General features: G+C 40.0%; 1 protein-coding gene across 7 annotated transcripts; it reads right to left on the bottom strand.

Annotated features, from left to right (window-relative positions):
* Positions 1-240: 240 nt before the first annotated feature.
* Positions 241-18,160, bottom strand: RAD51C (RAD51 paralog C). Of its 7 annotated transcripts, XR_003254443.1 has the most exons (12): positions 18,037-18,160; positions 17,468-17,536; positions 16,707-16,965; positions 16,277-16,443; positions 15,156-15,289; positions 12,410-12,541; positions 10,027-10,093; positions 6,370-6,430; positions 3,660-3,720; positions 1,461-1,559; positions 878-969; positions 586-671 (listed from the first exon to the last, which is right to left on the bottom strand). XR_003254443.1 is itself a non-coding variant. In XM_026071408.1 (10 exons), the coding sequence occupies exons 1-10, from the start codon at positions 18,152-18,154 to the stop codon at positions 570-572; spliced, it is 1,170 nt and encodes a 389-aa protein (XP_025927193.1). In that variant the 5' UTR covers positions 18,155-18,160; the 3' UTR covers positions 241-569. The 7 variants fall into 7 exon arrangements, 4 of the variants coding, with proteins under 4 accessions (XP_025927193.1, XP_025927195.1, XP_025927194.1 ...); XR_003254442.1 differs by lacking the exon at positions 878-969 and having other exon boundaries at positions 587-671; XM_026071408.1 differs by lacking the exons at positions 878-969; positions 1,461-1,559 and having other exon boundaries at positions 241-671.
* Positions 18,161-18,166: the final 6 nt, after the last annotated feature.

Raw genomic sequence — 18,166 nt, 5'->3', positions numbered from 1 at the left:
ATAAATAAGATGTCGGAAACAGTGCTTTGGCTGCCCTTGATCAAGGACTTTGCAGCAGGTAAGGGCTAAAGCCCCAATCTGGCATAGCATTTAAGCATGTATTTATCTTAAAGCATTATATCAGAAGCTCCATTGTTTTCTGCCCTGGCTTGAGGCATGTGAGCAGACTGCTGCATGGCACCTTGTTAAAATTCAACTGCACACAGAAACAGATGAATGATCAAGACCTACATCATTAAATGTATCTTACTAGATCCTCGTATTTTATTGTTTAAATTGGCATCAGTTTTGTATCCAGAGTAAAAGAAGTTGGTGTAGTCTTCATCCCCAAAAAGCTGAAGCCTCTTGTTGTAGAACACATTTTAGATTTTTATTAGAAAAGTAAAATTGTGTCATGCAGGAAGGAACTTCCTACCATGGAAACTTGTATATTGTAATTTTAACATCGATGTAAAGTTCAGAACAGGAATTTTAGTTAAACAATCTCTCATGCTACCCTTAGTTGCATGTTCACTATGCAAATGTTCTCATGTAGCTTATCTTTTTAACATTTGACTTTTGAATCGCTGTTATTTTTCCTCTTCCCTCCGCGGCCGTTTGCGAGGGTTCAGTTCGGTACCTTCTCGGTTTTGAGTGACAGCTGGAGGCTGCACATCTCGGAAACCATGAGGCTGTAAGATAAAAGCAAAATCATGCAATAGGATATAGGATATATCCTAGGATATAAAACATGAGTAACTCTAGTACCCACAAGATCAGAATAAGGTATGAGGCTATAGTTTATTTTAGATGAGTGGTGAAAGAATGTTTATAGACTCGGCTAATCACAGTACTGCAAGCTTTTCAACACACGTGCAAACAAACTGTCCCTACTCACTTTATTTTCTAAAAGGTATTTTCTCATCACCAATCAGGCTATCATTTTCATGTCATCGCTAATCACCCCGATGGCTATGGAGCACTGCTTCTCTGTAAATTAACAAATAAATTAAAAGCCAAATCCTTCAGCCTTACTCAAATCAAACTCCCACAGAAGAGAGGAGGGGACTGTTGGACTCACTGCCTCAGTCATTTTCAGAAACACAACTGCAAATTTCTAAAACCTAGGATATTTTTGTTTCATGTATCTGTTTAATGAACTGAAAATGGCAATGAGATGTTGTAAGAGAAGAGCATATCTGAATCAGTCTATCCAGATCACAGACTGTCCCAGCACAGTGATTTATGGGACACAATGGGGTGAGAACTTTTTAACTGCCAAAACCTAAATGTAGAAGTGAAAACTAGATGCTGGTACATAGTGGAGAGCTCAAAGTGTTCTACATTGCTTAGTAACACTGGTATTTTCTGTTAGCTTAGCTCCCCATTTAGATGACTGATTTTAAAAGATTTAAAAATATGAAAGATCTGGAAAATCAGTTAAAGTGTCATCGGTGCAGACAGAGGCATTGGGGTGTTACACTGTGTGAAGCCTGTGACTGTCCTCCCATCTCCAGACAATACTGTGCAGGGAGCATTGTTGACAGCTCATTGAAGGACTCTCACAGCAGTGCAGAGACCTGGGGAGGAAAAGGGGTTATCAGAAAAAGAAATTGTTTTGGCGATCCTAAATGCTCAGGTAGAGACAATGACGGGGTGATAGCATTTCAGAAGAGCTGACATTTCGGGCTGGTGCACTGTGAAAAATCAGGCAGAATTACTATCAGATATGTGACTTTTCTAAAATGCCTGTGCATCCCAGAGCAAGATCAATCCAAGACAAAATGAAACCAATCAAAATGTTTTGCTTAAATCTCCCATCTCTATATTTGTAATCTATCTCTAAATGCCTCACCTCATGCAGCCTGCTATGCTTTAAAGGAACAAGCATCACAGAATGCCACAAGGGCAGAACTTGTACAGTCCCTCTGCTATTTTAAGCAACTCAAGTGTTATTCTAAATAGCATAAAGGGAATCTTAAAGTTTAGTGTTTCACTGCTGCTTGCACCTAATCTCTGCCATTTCCCTGAGGCACAAAGGTGAATCTGTAGCCAAGAATCCACTTAATCCAGCATGTGAGACTCCTAAGGAAAGCATTCCAATGGTTATAAAGGCTGGAACATGATGAAGTAGGCTGTTCAGTAGGCTGGGCTCCCTGAAGAATTTATAAAATGATTTTTTTTTTGAATGCTGGATATACATAGATGTGCTAGATCATATTTGGAAGCATTGAACACATATTTACATCTTCCAGTTTAATGACTGAGATGGCAATGAGGAACGATAACGGAAGACAGTTACCATCAGACCTGAATTTCATGAGAGAAATAGGGATAATATATTTTTTACTTATAGAAACCATCTACTGAGGCAGCTCAACAAGATTAAGGGGAAAACACAAGGATAATCTTAAATTTTAACTTATCCTTGATTAGAACACATTCTCAACTGTATTTCAAGATTGTGTGCGTGCACACGGAGGAAGAGAGCATTGCTGTTTTGTAATAAGTGTAAAACTGAAAGGAAAAGGCAATTAAACTGCCTAAGATAAGATCAGTCTGTTTGGTGGCTGGAGAGGGAGGCCTGCACAGTCATAGCATATGACCCAAACAACCTTGGGATGTGGTCCCACTTGCCTTTCTGAGTCTTTACAGAACTAAGAATGTGTGTGTGTGTGTGTGTACATATATGAATATATATTTTTTTTGCAGTATTTATTCTATCCAGGTAAATATATTCAGGAACGAAAAAAAATCTGATTTCTGTTCTGTAGTTTGAAAACCTCATTTTACAGGCAGCATTAAAATCTGCAGGAAATGCTATGGCAACGTGTTTCCATGAGGACACAGCAAATAGTTATCGCATGTACCTATGTATGTGACATTTGAAGATAAGAGGTTTTTTTTTTTTAAACCTGAATATAGCTTAGACACTATGTATTATTATTAATGTCTCTAAACACTTCATAAAGGAATATAAGCACAGGATTTACCTGGGGATGAATAAGGACTCCAGCCCTAAGCTGGAAGCACATGATATGATAATGACAGGAGAGAAAAATCTGTATATATTGGCTGGTCATTAGGCAGTACACTGGGCCAACGTACTTAAAGCAGAGATGGGGAAATACGTGTGGCTCAAAGCACTGGTGAGACGTCTGGAATACCATGTATGATTTTGGTCACCCTTGTCCTAAAAAGATAACCTCAGAATGGAACAGGGGCAGAGAAGAGCCACTGTGGAAACAACCAACCTATCTTACAAGGGAGAAGACAGCTTGGTTTGCTCAGTCTCCCAAAATGAAGACCCAGAGAGTGCACGATTGTCCTCTGTAATTACACTTAGGCCAAGAGTTAACATCAAGGGCACATAAATGAACAGTACAACAGCACAAGAACAGATGGGAACAGGCTGCCTGTAATTGATCTGGAAATCAAAATGTTTTAACTATAAGAGGACTTGACATGATGGATCACTTTTTCAAAGAGAGGCACAGGGGCAAAATATTTCATAAACCTGGAGACACCCCAGTATTATTGGCTACTTTCAGTGTTGCCTCTCAGTTGCCTTCTAAGAAAGCAAACTGCATTCTCAGATTTGTCTACAAATCTCTGAAAAGTTCTTCACAGCTAACACTTTGCTCCCATCTCTGTATTTCCATCTTGAAAGAGATACTAACTGTAATGTGATATGGTATGGTTGACTCCTTCTGACTTGGTGATTTGTACAAAGTTGCCAGCCTGGTTAAACAAAAACAAAGAATTAGGATTAGTGAATACAGATAAAAAATTTTCAAATAAACAATATTATGTTAACTAGACCCAAGCTGTCCCACAATCATGGGGTAGGTGACCAGTGGAATTCTTATGTGTGCATACTTGTACAGGTCATTCAACACGTGGATGTCAAAATCCCATCCCTGTCTGACCAGTCAGCTCAAACACAATATAGACCTACTAATAAAGAACGAGTGATTGATTAGCCTTGTTTTATCACTGTATTTTATCACATTTTCGGGACAATATCCATTCTGAATTAATTCCAAATGCCACTTTAAAATTCAAACAAAAAAGCTTTTGAGCACAATTCTTTTCTACTCCATTAAACAACCATTTGCAGCTTGACCTCTCAAAGTTGAAAGATATGCCTCAAGAACTCAAAAACTTCTAGGGAGCTTCTTCCAGAGATTTCACAAAATACAGTGGATGGAGAATGTGAGTAAGATGTTCAAAGCCTGACCTTGCCACTGACATACAGCGTGACCCTGAGTAAATCACTTCTCTTGTGTTGCTCCTCTTTTCTCGATTTTGTGCATTTAGGCTCTAGGCAATGCATCTTGATTTGTGCTTATACAACACCTAGCCCAATGGGTGCTTGCCTAATACAGATAAAAGACAGCAAAACAGCTGAATACCATGGGATTTTTTAACCAGTCCTAGCCCTCATCTGCTCCATGCCTACCTCCCCCCAAACTTGCACTTATGCAAACTCAATATTGAAAGCGTTCTGCTCTCTTACCAAGACACCCTGCCAAGGATCCTGTTAATTATTTTTCGGGTTTTTTTTCCCTCCCTGAGGTGCCATTCTATTAGAGAGCACGTAATTACAGCCTGAGGAACACTGCCACTTCATATTAGCTACACAGGGAATTCCTCAGAACATTTAAGAGGTGGGTTATACTTCACAAAATAGCCTAAATCTGAAGCTGCAGAAGCCATGCTTTTACAAGCGTTCAGCTGGAGCTCTGCTGCACGCCTCTGACTCAACAGGATCTTTCCTCACAGCAATGAGACCCATTGTAATAAAGCTCTGACACATTTCCAGTAGTAGAGAGAAACAAAGAGAGAGAGGGCAAGTATCATATTTAGCCAAAGCATAAGAGAAAAGGAAAATGACCTCTTAAATGGTCATCTTTGCACCTCAATAACAGCCTATAAAAACAAGAATAACATATCATGCAGGATCATCAGGTATAGGTAGTTCACCTACAAAGGCAACAGAATCTGTCTATTTCTGCTTTTTACAGATATTCAGAATTGCTGCGCTTCTGCAGGTCCCATTCCATATTAGCTGTATATTTAGAACAGTAAATAAGAACGCTTTTCTACCTTCCACTTTTCACTTTGGAAACTACACCTACAACATTCCTAGCTGTGATGTGGAAGGAAAAAGCTCTTTACTTTCTGTATATAAAATTAACTTGTGCTCACTCTGCAATTGTCCTGTTGATGCAACTTCTCTCTTATAAAGACTGTTAATTAATCAGTGCCATTAATTTAACTCCAGACTAAACAGCCTGCTGTAATCACTCTGCATTGCTTTCAAACTTAGAATTTAAAAAACAAAACCCCACAAGAAAGTATCACCACATTTTTTTTCCAAGTTTAAAAAGCAAAACTATGCACAATAACATTCCAGTAGCATTTTTGTTCATTGTTTGCAGAAGATTAGGGAATAGAATCAAGGCGTCTTAAGTCTCAAATTACAGCTGCATTGTGATACTATACACAAGACAAATTCAACTGAGTAGGAAATGTAAGTGAGCTTGCAACATAGCGAAGAGAGGAAAAAAAAAAGAAGAAACAAAAAAAGACCACATTGCAACAGCAAGAGAACTTCACACTGGTTTTAGAGGGGTCATCCTCATTTCTTTGGGCTTCTAAAATCATCTTCCATAGGTGCACTCTGCACTGGGAGTAAAGGCAGCTTTCCTTCTACATCTTTGCAGTTAACTGTCACTTAGTATTTGCACGGCTGTCCAGTTTTCAAAAGAACCATCCTACTGTATTCAAAAGCAGAACGGTCCAACAGCTGCAACTGAGGCTCAGGAGTCAGCAGGCCTATGTTCTGTCTCCTGGGAATCCCTGTCTAGGTGGAAAGCCTTCTTGGACATCAAAGGGCTTTGTATTGCCTAGGGCCTAAAAGTCAGACTTTAGCAAAGAAATTCTGCCTGCTTGCAAAATGTAGACTGTGAGACTGATTTTTGGTGAAGCTTGGAGGTCTGTGACTGAGGACAACCATATGTGACCACAGTTGGGTTATAAAAAAAGTTTTGTTTTGTTTTTTACCTAATCACCACTCCCCAAATTCTTGTGTCTGAGCAACTACCATCAGGATTTTTATAAGACATGGCATCTGTCAGAAACAAAGGACAGCACTGCAGCAAGCTGACTACAGTGAAAAGAAGGAGCACAACAGTTCAGCCCACACTGTCTCAGGGCTGAACAAGATATTTCTTCTTGAGCCTCAATAGCCTAGGATGTGGGAGACCATGGCCTGAAGTCAAATTCAAATCCCTGCTTGGCCACTAGGTTCAGCCTGTAAAAGATTCTCCAGTGTCAGACTTGGCAGTATTACTATGTACCTTACTGGCCTACATTTACACTTACCTTTGATTGTTGTCCCAGTGAAAGATTAAACGGACGGTAGCAGCATGTCCCCAGCTTTCTCCTGGGTGACATAAAATGACAGACATTTTATTTATCTCCTATAAAAGCAGCAGAATCAATAAATTGAACTGAAATTGGATCAGTCTTCCAAAGACCCCCATGATTAAAATATATATACCTTTCTTGCAGTAATGAATCACATCTCTTTTATATGTGCAAGGATTTCACAACTGGTTTATCAAATATACTGAGACAAGGAATAACCTCTGTACTCACCCACAATGTGTTTTATAAAAAACTTGATGCAATACTTCTGTATTTGTAGAAAGATTTTATATATACCTAATAAAGGGCAGGTACTAGACAAATCTTGAAAACAGAGGCAACATGAAGAAAAGATTTTTCTAATTATTACTGAAAAGTCTAGTGAGTATGTCTAAATCCTAGTTCAAAATTGTGATATTCTGTCTCTCAGGCATAATTACGAGCAAACATCACTCCCTTTGGGATACAAGCTTTGGGAGAAAGTCAATGATTATTAAAGTATTAAGGGCCCCTGAAGCAGTCTTCCTTTTCTGACAGCAAAATGAAAAAGAACACAACCGAGAGAGAGGGGGGAAAAAAAAGAAAAAAGAGAGAAGAAAGTTTGGCTGTTATCCTGTTTCAAGGGAAACAGTCCTAATGTTTCAGATCACATCTGACCACAAGATCATTCAATTAACAGATAGCTCTGTTGGGCATTTTCCTCTGTTTATCCCAGGAGACATTCAGTAGTCAGAAGAAAAATGACTTTTGAAACAGTCATTTGGTTAAGTACTGCAAGCCTCTCCTATTCATCTGTACACAACCTGCGAACTTCTGAATCAGTTATTTGTTGGTCTCCAGCACACCACCAGCCTCATGTGCTCTGGCCTTCATTATAGCATGGAGAAGAAAGAAATGACTTAACTGTAATGAAGGCTTAGACCCTCTAGGCATCTTGCCAGACCCTCGTCCATTATATCTAATTTAATGTTTTGGCCATTGGATATAGTTCTGAGTCAGAGATCAAACACATAATTTACAAATGCACCCAAGTTCCACACCAGACTCCTTCCAACTACATTGAATACAAGGGAAAAAACGCTACTGCAAAATGAGATATTTCTGAGTTAAATTGGCTGCAGATTAATATTTGACCTCCTTTCTAAATATATCAAGCAGAAATGTCTAGGAACACCCAGCTTAGCTATCACTAGTGGGAAAGAAAGCTGCCCCCTTCATAAAGCTCTTGACTTAATACCTTGCAGCATCTGTGCTCTTTTTCATAATTAAGGAATTCCCTTCTGCTAGGAAGCTGAGTAAGAGTTTAGGGATTAATGCTCTTGTGAAATCTTAGAAAAGGCTGTTTCTAGGCCCTACCAATAAGTAGGGAAAAAAAACTATGTAGGGGAGGCAACTGACCTGATTTTGCTTGGGGCTTTGCTGCTCACCTACCCCTCAATAGTCCCTTTGGCTACAACCAACCACAGAGGAGTAGGAGCTTCTTCAGCTTTATGATGAGACTGTTGCAATAGCACCCTTCAGAGTGGGTCATAAAACCACCCAGTAATACACCAGCACAATACTCACACTGAGTCTATGGAATAAATTCACATCAAATTGCAAACAGCTTTGTACCACATTGAAATTCTCAACTTGAGATACTGCTGTTTAAAATTAAATTTGGATGAGCAGAGTATCTCTTTGCTGGAATATTTTACCAGCCGGTACAAACTTTCATTTTTGCAAGTGGATATACTGTTCAGTTCAATGAAACTATGTGGCTACACGCACATTCTGATGAGAGTCACAATCAGTTTATGGTCTCCTCAAGGGGAGGTTATGTCAAATTAAATGCTCTTAAGAATAAAACTGTGTGCAAGACAATATGTGATAATTTAGGATTATAATCTACACTGACTCCTTTAGCATTCTTTACTGTCCCTGCAACTCAGTAAACACAACAGCTCTCAAACACTGCTGGCCATTAAAAAGTCAAGACGGAATCTATTAGCTTTAATTCAGTTCGTAGCCAGAAAGGCTGCCAAAAATAACTAATACATCAGAGAGCAAGATGTGAAAATGACAAAAAGGGTCAGATACTGAAAGCTGGGTCTTTATCTGCATGCACAGCTCAAAATTTCATATTCTCCAAGGAGATGATCTGTATTTGTTCATTTTATCTTACATCTGTGCCAAATGCTTCAATGCCTGTACAGACACTGAGAACATCTTTGCCTTTGTACTGTCCCCTTCTTCTCCCTCCCCTCCAGACCAAGGGAATCATTACTTAGTCCACAGAATCTGAAGCAAGGGACAGAGAATTTTTGCCCTTAACTGCATCATGAAATAATATAAAGTTACAACCTGAAACAAGAAAAGGCTCAGCATTTACATCTTAATTTGGCCAAATCTCTGTTTCAGATGAACTGTGCTAGTTTCCCCTGTGAACAGAGCAAAACAGTCTATGTGGGGCACTCTGCTCATTACAGAGCAAGCTGGAGCAGCCTGTAAGAAACCCTCAGACTCACCACGGGCAGGCTGTAATTCAGGAGCCCACACAGATTTTCCCCTACATTATAACTGTAGGGAGCAAAGAACAGATAGTTCCAGATATGCACCAAATATGAAATACCTTTGCAAATAACTAATGGAAACAGTTTAAACTGTTTATTTTGCCATTACATTTGCATGTGTTTTGGAGGGGCAGTTAACAGTCCTCAGGGAATTTAGGAATTGCAGCATAGTTTGAGTTCCACAACCACTGAGCTGTGGACACATGTCCTCTTCTGTTATCGATTCAACCTGTTCATCACCACCTTCCTGCTAGAGGTCTACTGCCCCCAGTAGACCCCTGCATTATTTGTATGGTCACCAGCCAGTTTTAGTCTAAATTACCTGATTAGCAGAGGCTTACTTACTATTTAAATTACTTACGCTTACCTGGCTCACTTTTGACAGAAATGTTTTGGGAGACAATCACATAAACAGCTCAGCCAGCATGTAGATTAGGGCAGTGACCTCCAGCAGGGATAGCGGCCTCCTTAGCTGGCACAGCTGCAGCTGGAATAGAGGTATCTCTACAGCCTAAGATCCTCGGGGGAAGGCTGCAACATATTAGCTGCAGGTCTAAGAAACTAGTTATTCAACAGAGTGTTCTTAGTGTTTCCCCATAAAGAGTGAATCAATCAGCTTAGGTAATAGTGATAGATCTAATTTAAAGTTTAGTATTAAATATTCGAGTTTAAAAAAGGGGAAAAAAAATCCAGCAACATTCTCAACCTCTGAGTGCAATCTTAAAATGTCATGACTTTTAAAACTATTTGTAATACCTTTTCAAAAATCTAACTAGGATTCTAACCTACAAGCAATGTTTGAGTTTGGAATAAAATTTGATAGTTGCTACTTATAATTATGATGCTGACATGGATAGGTACTACTGCAGAGTTCCCCAATGCTAATAGTTCAAAGGCTAATAGTTTAGATTTATGCTAACAGTTCCACCATGGATCCTGCTATACCACAGAAATTTTAGCAGACAAAGTTTTTTTTTTTTTTTTTTGTTCATGAGGCCAAAAGAAAGGAAATCATATATTCAAAGATTTTCGGTTTTCAACTCACACGCTAAACACCTACCTAATGCAGGTACCAGTGTGGACTGGCTTTGTCCAATCCTTGTTGTCATTTGATTTGTCAGAACTACCTAAAAGATGGAACAGAAACAAAAAAATAAAAAGCCTCCAGGAAGCAATCATAATAGGGGAGGGGAAAGAGATTTTTCTAAAAGGTTTTATTGATAAAGTGCTTAATCAGACCAGACTCTTGCCAACAGAATGAAAGTTCTGTGTTAACAAGAAGAAACTATAAAGGTGCCTCATCTTTTCTCAATAGCCAAAACAAAAGAGGAGAACTCTGCAAAATGTATTTTCAGTTTGCATGGGAAGTGGATTTCTTTCATTCAAGATTTACAAAATGAAATCTCTCCCTACGCAAGAGATAGAAACCCAGCAGAACTCATATTCCACTGTATATGTACTAAAGACTCTTTGGATCTGTATTTAGATGCACAGCACTTGCATTAGCCCTCTATATATGGTTAGGTTTCACTCACTGTGGCATAAACAAACTTGGTGGTGCTGCTGCACAAAGCATGCATAAGCCTAATGATTAACAAAATTTCTGCACCTTGTAGTCTAAAAATGTGCAAGCGGTTACAATACAAAGCAGAATGAGAGTGAACAGACAGAGCGGGGGAGTGTTTTTGCAGCACAAATCATTCGTAGGAGGTTCACAGACAGTCTAGGTTAGATCCTTGGTAGAAGTGGGGGTGGGTAAGACAGAAAAGAGCCAGGAATATTAATTGCAAGGTTCATTAAAAATGAAAAATAAAAAATTGTACCTATCTTAAACCCTAGGGTTTCTCAGTGTTTGACATGCCTGTATGATTCTTGCTTGAACAGTTAGAAAAGTACTAGAGCAGCCAACTCCACTGAGCATATGGGGCACATACCAAAACATTTACATAGCTGAAAGCCCCAAAACATACACTGTATATTTTGGAGAATTAACTCATCATAGATCAACGATAACAGCCCCACAATGGCCCCACAGCTCATTGCCAGAGGAGAGCTTGACTGGGCATCCCAGCAAAAACCAATGAGTTCAGCTTTAGAAACTACAGAAACTCACTTCCTCCCATATTAGAGCATTCAGACAGCCCAGCTTTGCTGCCAGTCGAGCAATTCCTGGCATGCAAGCTTAATTCGGACTGCTTGCAAGCTCCGTGCAACTAACTCAAAAACTAACAAGAGGGCCACTCTGAGCTAGACCATTTCTGAAGCTCTGTGATTGATCACTTCTTTAGCAAGTGTTGATTTAACAAACATTTGTACTTAAGTGCTCACTTGTTTGACACAAACAAGTTAAATATGTTTCACTCGACTGAAGAAAAAGGACTATACAATGACAACTGCTCCCTTCCAAGGTCACTGGGCACCTAATGTATGAGCGAGAGCAGACAATAAACTGGATGCTGTGCAAAACAAGCAGTCATATAATATTTGTCTCCTTTGGTGGCCACAGCAGAAGGAAGAACCTTCAGAATTCATACTGGGGGGAGAGAGGGGATTTGCTTTCAGCGGCAAGTACAATCGCCTGACCCTGGCAGAATGTGGAGTTGTGCTCTTTCCCTTCCTGCAACTATCAGAGGGAACACAAGGGGAGGCTTACTTTTAGCAGTGCGGTACAAACAAAAGCCAATTGCGTGAGAGAGTTGTGGCTGACAAGAAAGCAAGTCACCTGGAAACAGTTACAGAGACAAGCACCATTTTGAGACCCTGCAAGCTCTAATTCCTGAACAATGCTTTTCTGTGCTGTACCAGACTCACCAAACAACTTCTGTAACAGCTGTAGCTTCTGAGTGCCATCTGCTGGCTACATGGCTGCACATTTGCAGGCTTCCGTATTGGCGTAAATGACGTAGAAACAATCCCCAGGCAGAAAGCTGTGGGTTTCCATGGATGCCAGAACAGCAAACCAAACTCTAGCAGATAAAGTGGTTTTCCTCCCTAGCAGCAGTTCTTCCACTAACACAGTAGTTTATTTTTAAATGAAGAATATAAATTTATGCTGGTACTGCTAAATATTCTGAGGTATTTTAATGTGTGTGCTTTGTAGGTAGGAGAAGTCACCAAAGGAACATTCTTTTCCCAATCAAATCACAAAAGGAAATGATGTGAAACGGCATGACAAATTGATATGTTACCATTTAGTTAAAATTTACAGGATGCTTGTGTGATTTTTACTTATTTGGCAAGTCCAGGAACTTTCTATCTATGCTATTTTGCCTGTGCAATCCATCTATATTTACTGATGAAACTGGCAAATATGAATGTAAAGAACATCCCTGCAGTTTTATTTTGCTGTCTACAAACAATCAAACATCTCCTTTGCTTAATCCTTCATAAGGCATTGATTCCAAAGTAGCATCCTTTGCTATTTAAATTTGCCCCAGACTTACCGCTGCTTTATGATCATTTGCTATGATGATCAGCTGTTGTGCAAGACCATTTAAAAGCCTTGTGCGAAGTGAGAGGTCCTCAAAGTCATGGCGAAAGGGAAATGCAATTCCATCAATTACCACCAGTCGGACCTAAATACAGAAGAAAAGAAAAAGCTACCATCAGAATCCTACAAACTGCTAACAAAAAGTAGTAAGATCTTCCAAGTGCATCAGAATCTGTTTCATATAAGGTGATGTCAACCTTTTATTTTATACTCAGATGCGCTTGACAGTATAACATCTATTGTCTGTCTCTGCATATTAGAGACAATCTGCACTGCATAAAAGAGCGCAGGGTGAAGAGCCTCGAGCTCCAAACTGCAATAGTTTACACTAGTATAAATCAGTGTATTTGCTAAGTGCAATACTGCATTATACACAGATACTATCTCAGACCATAGCTGCGTTAGCTTAAACAAAATGCTGCACTAAGCCCTTCCGTTACTTAACTCAGCACAGAGCTGCCCTTCTGAACGTTTCTGGTTTCAGAGCTCTCTCACTTACAGCTAGCTGACTTATCTCTGCAGCACCTGACACAGAATACCAAAGGATAAAGCTGGTCAAAAAAGCCTTGTCGAATAGAAGCTGAAGAGAAAAAATCATTAAACATCAGAACTGCGCTTCAATCAACTCTCCATGAGCACTGTTTTATTTCACTCTCTCCCTCAAAAAATAAAACCAAAACCAGAAGACATGCTGTCTGCAGTCACTGTTAAATAACTCATCAGATACTGAGGGCCATATCAGTGATCTATCTTAAAAACATGGATTTTAACAGATGCTTGAAGATATTCCAGACACCACGCAATGGAGCTGGATATCTGTCTTTCCTGGAGGTGTTTGCTTTGCTGCTTTTGCAGCAGTCATTAGCTGAAACCAGAGTACAATACTGCTGCAGGCTCATCACCCTGAAGGCACTATATAAACATGCGTTTGGGATTTTGATCTATTCTAACTTCATTTGCTGCAGCTGCTCTGATAACCCAAATTTGTCTAAAATACAGAAAGGAGACCAATAGTCTTATATTGTTTATGTGTTCATTTGTCACTAAAGTCCTGGGTATCTGCAAATTTTTGCATTAATGCACAAGATAACAAATTGGAAACAACATGAGAAAACTCTCCTTTTTCTATATTATTGATTTAACTCATCACTGAAAAATAGCTTTGGGTCTGGAATATACAAGCCTGTAGCAAACATCACTCTGTGAAATGGCCCTGGGGCTTCAACAGAAAAAAAAAAAAGTAATTTGAAAAAAAGATTAGTTAGAATTAGAATTAGTTAGAAAAGAAAAGTTAGAATTAAAATAAGATATTCTTCTGCTCTCTCTCATTCCTCTCCTTTGTGCAAATTCTTTTCAATGAGCCTGTACATTTTCCTTGTGCATAATTTTTTGACTACGAAAATAACCAGTTTAAGAGCATAAAAATGACTCATACTAGAAAGGAACATACACATAGTTATACAACTTTCATATCAGATGAACATGTCCAGGTAGGATGTAATTTAGTTTATTTTCTCCATGTTGCATTTGTTAAAAAATAGCAGGTAAGTAGACTTGAAGTATTCAAGACTAGATAATAACAGGAAAGCTTGATAACAAATGCCTTCTTCTTATCAGAGTTTATCTCTAATATACCTTAATGAATTATGTTTATTATGACAAAAATATTTTCTTAGCATGGTCTTCTTCACCTTGTCAACAAAATTTCAAAATAATTCATATTACTAACTGTCAGAAATATCTGGGGAAAAAAAGCCTGTACTTCTCATAGGAAAAATTAAAATCTGGAGCATTTCTATAGTCCACATCTCAGCTTTAGGTCTGGTCAGAGGGATTAGAACAATTTTAATGAGAACTGGACTCCAATGAGGAGTCTGTCAAGACAATCATGGACTGCCCAAGGAATCACCAGAAGGTCTTATGACTCTCCTGCAACCTTCAGTATTTCAGGCTCCAAGCCAAGCACAGATAATCAGCACAGATGGTACCAGAGAACTGCAGCCCAATGTAACTGTGCTAATGAAGCCATGTACTTTCCAGAAGAGCAAACACAACAGGGCACCGTTAGTACCTGGCAGAGGAAGGCAAATACTCTCAGACTACACTAAGCAAAAGTAAGATTCCCACCTGCACTTTCAAGCACATAACTGCATCCACAAATGGAAATGATATCCAAAAGATAATCTAACTAAACAACATTGATTTGTGCTCGCTTACAATGAAGCACAAGTCATCCTCCATGAATCCTGTTTAGGGAATGATCTGCCTTGCAGAATCTAGAAATCTGGAAAGGAGGTGGAGAAAATCTGCATTACAGTAGCATTTCACTAAGACAATAGGCAACTTTTTGGCTGTAGTCCACCCAAGAGTTAAGCTGCAGACTCTGGTTGCTTGTAGCAACAGAACATGTATTGGAAAGAATGAAAAGAGTCAATTTCTGGATGCCAGGAGGATGCAGGATGCTTCTGGTCCTCAGTGATCTGCTAGGAGAAAGGGCTGACACTAGGTCATTCTGATCCCCCTGCATGATGGTCATCAGACATACACATGACTCAGTCTCTTCTGTAAAGTAGTTTTGTGATGTTTCCTAAATCAGTGCTCACAGAAATGTGCATTCTTACTGTGTCACATGAGTATCACTCAAAATCTTTAGTGTGAAGATGAATGATATCTTCAGATAAGTCTGCAATAACCCTTACCTTTGAATGCTCTGAAAGGAAGTCTGGGAGGAGGTAGACCTGTGCTAGAAGCTCTATGTAGTCACGGCAACGGAAGTAATATATGTGAGAAAGGATACTTTCAAGAGAAAAAGTCTCCAAAGCTTTTAGATGATCTGAGAATAAATAAAGAGATGAATAAACGAGTCAGAAGTTTATACTAACGTATTGCTACTTCCATCATTCCACCAAACTATTTCTTCCACACATAGAACAACAACAGCCAAACACCCAGAAACCGAAACTTTGCTAAAGGAACAGAAACAGTCAAGGTAAAGAGTGTGGAAAACATATTTTCCATCTGGCCTGAAAGTCAGGAAGGTGGTGACTAAACTATCTCAACACTTGCACATGGATTCACTGGAGCTTCCAAAGGAGTGCTCCAAAAAAGAAAAATTAATTTTTCAGGAAGGACTTTTTCAGTAAGTCACTTTCAAGCCAGAACACCATCAGATAACAACAGTCAGTATTAGTCAAGCATTGTTTGATGTACAGGCAGTAGCTCATATAATATGGTATCCTTTTAGCTCTGTTCAAACCAAGTTCTTTGTACAAAATGCTCTGAGAGCAACATAAAAGTTGTGTCAGTGTCCCTAACATGCTGATGACTTACAGAATAAGATTATTCAATTAAATGCAACCCGTTTATATTGACTTTGGATAGAGCTGGATTGCAGTACAGTTTTGCAACATGCAAACACTGACTTCTGCTTTTCCTGTTCCCTTTCCCAAGATGCTCTTCCTGTTCCTGTGTTGCAGCACATTATCCCTCAGATTTGCTGTAAAATTGATTACTAAAGTGATCTGTGTTAAAAACAAAAAACCCAAACCACATCCCTAAAAACAACAAATAATCCCTTAGAAAAGAATTATTCTTGAACTAGATCGGCTCAGTCTGCAGCATGGTCGCACCATCATATTGACACACTTCAGGATGTGACACACTAGGACATTCAGGTGGGAAATAAAAGGCTGGCAGCAAGAACTCCTTAAGCCAGCACTGCTGCTGAAACCCTCAAACGGGAAAACTGCAGTCTGTGAAACACTCGCTTCACCCAGATCCTAGCCTACTAGGCAGAAAGAAACATGACTTAGCAACATACCTTCTTCTTGGTGAGCTTCAGCAATAAGTTGGCAATGCTGCACACAGGCAGTTGCAACATCCACCACTCTGTCTACCATAAAACTTCCTTCAGTATCAATGAACACTGCTTCTCCAGCCAGACCCCCAAAGCATTCTGGGATCTGCACATCTACTGCCAGCTGCATACTGCCGTGGGAAACAGAAAGATAAAAAGATAAATGCATGCATTACAACGCTCTCTCCTCCCAGCTTATTCCTAAAGTGCCATTTCTGCTAAGGAATATACAGAGTACAAAAGAGTATAACCATTATCAAGATTATATTCATAATGCTATATAGGAATCAGAGATTGCAGCAATGACAACAAGAATGAAGAACTCTCATCACAGTTAAATTCAGACAAGAAAAGTGATCCTCAGCTGCACAAAAGTAATGTAAAAATAGGATACCATAGCTGTGTTTTCCCAACACCGGGTTCTCCACAGATCTCGGTGATTTTTGTTAGTTGCACACCACCCCCGAGAATATTGTCTAGTGCTGAACAAAAAGTGATGATGAAGCCCTGGGCTTGCTCTTGTTCCAGCAGCTCCAGTGCCGTGCACTTCCTGGAGGTGCCGGGTGCCCCAGCAGTCTGTGTCGCATCACTGTGACATTCCTGCCTTACAACCTGTAATGCTTCTAGCGCCTCTTCTTTGGAGATTCCAATTTCTAGAAAGACAAACGCATGGAACAATATCTTATTTTTATAAACAGCAATAGATTAAATTATAAAAAGAGAATTCATCTTGTTTGTCACAACCTTATAATTCTGCAGTGCAACACAAAAATAATAATGCTTATAATATAATGATGCACACGGCTTGCCAATATTTCTGGAACTAATGATCTAATTTTCAAAAGAACTGAGAGCAATGGTGCACTGTGTTCAGAATTCAGCTGACAAGAAGGTGTCTGCAAGGAAAAAGCCAAAACTGCTGTTCATAGACGTGGGTGGGATCTGGGAGGGCAATTCACCTATTCTGCGCTTGAATGTGCTATTTTGAGTATCACTTGAAGCAAGTAAGGCTCAGTAAAAGATGTCACGTTGCAGACTAATAAAGGATAGTGACACCTAGTGACCACACTCTGAATATTCACTGTGGGCTAAGGACTTTAGGGCATTATTTTAATTTAGATTTGAAGCACAGACCCAGGAACAGCAATGAGATACCTGCAAATATCTCCATGTCTGTGTCTTTATGCACACGTATCTGCCATGATCTAGTTATTTCACTTTGATCTGCAAGGCAAAACTATTACAACGTATTCTCTCAGATACTTAAAACTACTGCTAATCGCAGTCACGATGCGTTTCTTGAACTGGCTGTGGAAATCTTACTTTAGCTTCTTGAAAAATGCACCCAATTTCAACGCAGTTTGTTTAAAACAAATACAACTGGGGAAAGAAGAGGAATGAGAGAGAATAGTCTGGTTTTTCTTTTCCAGTGTCCCGTTTACACTTCTTACTAGCAGAAGAAAAACTTCCTGTCAGAATCAAGCCTTTTTCCTCTCGCTCCGGCACACGCGCAAGTTGTTAAGTGTCTCCTTCGCCCATTTCCCCAGGCTCGCTGGAAGCCTGGGTGAGAATTCGCAGGGAAGCAGCCCGGAGCCGAACCGCAGCGGGTAAACAGCGCTTTATCCGCCCAAACTGCGGGCCGGGCCGGGCCGGTTTCCGGGGCAGGGAAAGGGGCCCGTGCCGGGGGAGCCCGGGGGAGGCGGGGCCGCTCCCGCCGCCGGTACCTTTGCTCAGCCCGCAGGGGCCGGTGTCCAGCAGCTCCTGCGCCGTCTGGAAGCCGGCGGCCACCAGGCGCGCCCGCAGCGCGGGGGCCAGCGGCAGGCTGCCCACGTCGCGCTGCATGGCGCCGCCGCC

Source organism: Apteryx rowi, unplaced genomic scaffold (assembly GCF_003343035.1).
Source record: "Apteryx rowi isolate R43461 unplaced genomic scaffold, aptRow1 scaffold_325, whole genome shotgun sequence".
NCBI classification, from domain to species: Eukaryota; Metazoa; Chordata; class Aves; order Apterygiformes; family Apterygidae; genus Apteryx; species Apteryx rowi.
This window is presented reverse-complemented; position numbering and strand designations above follow the sequence as displayed.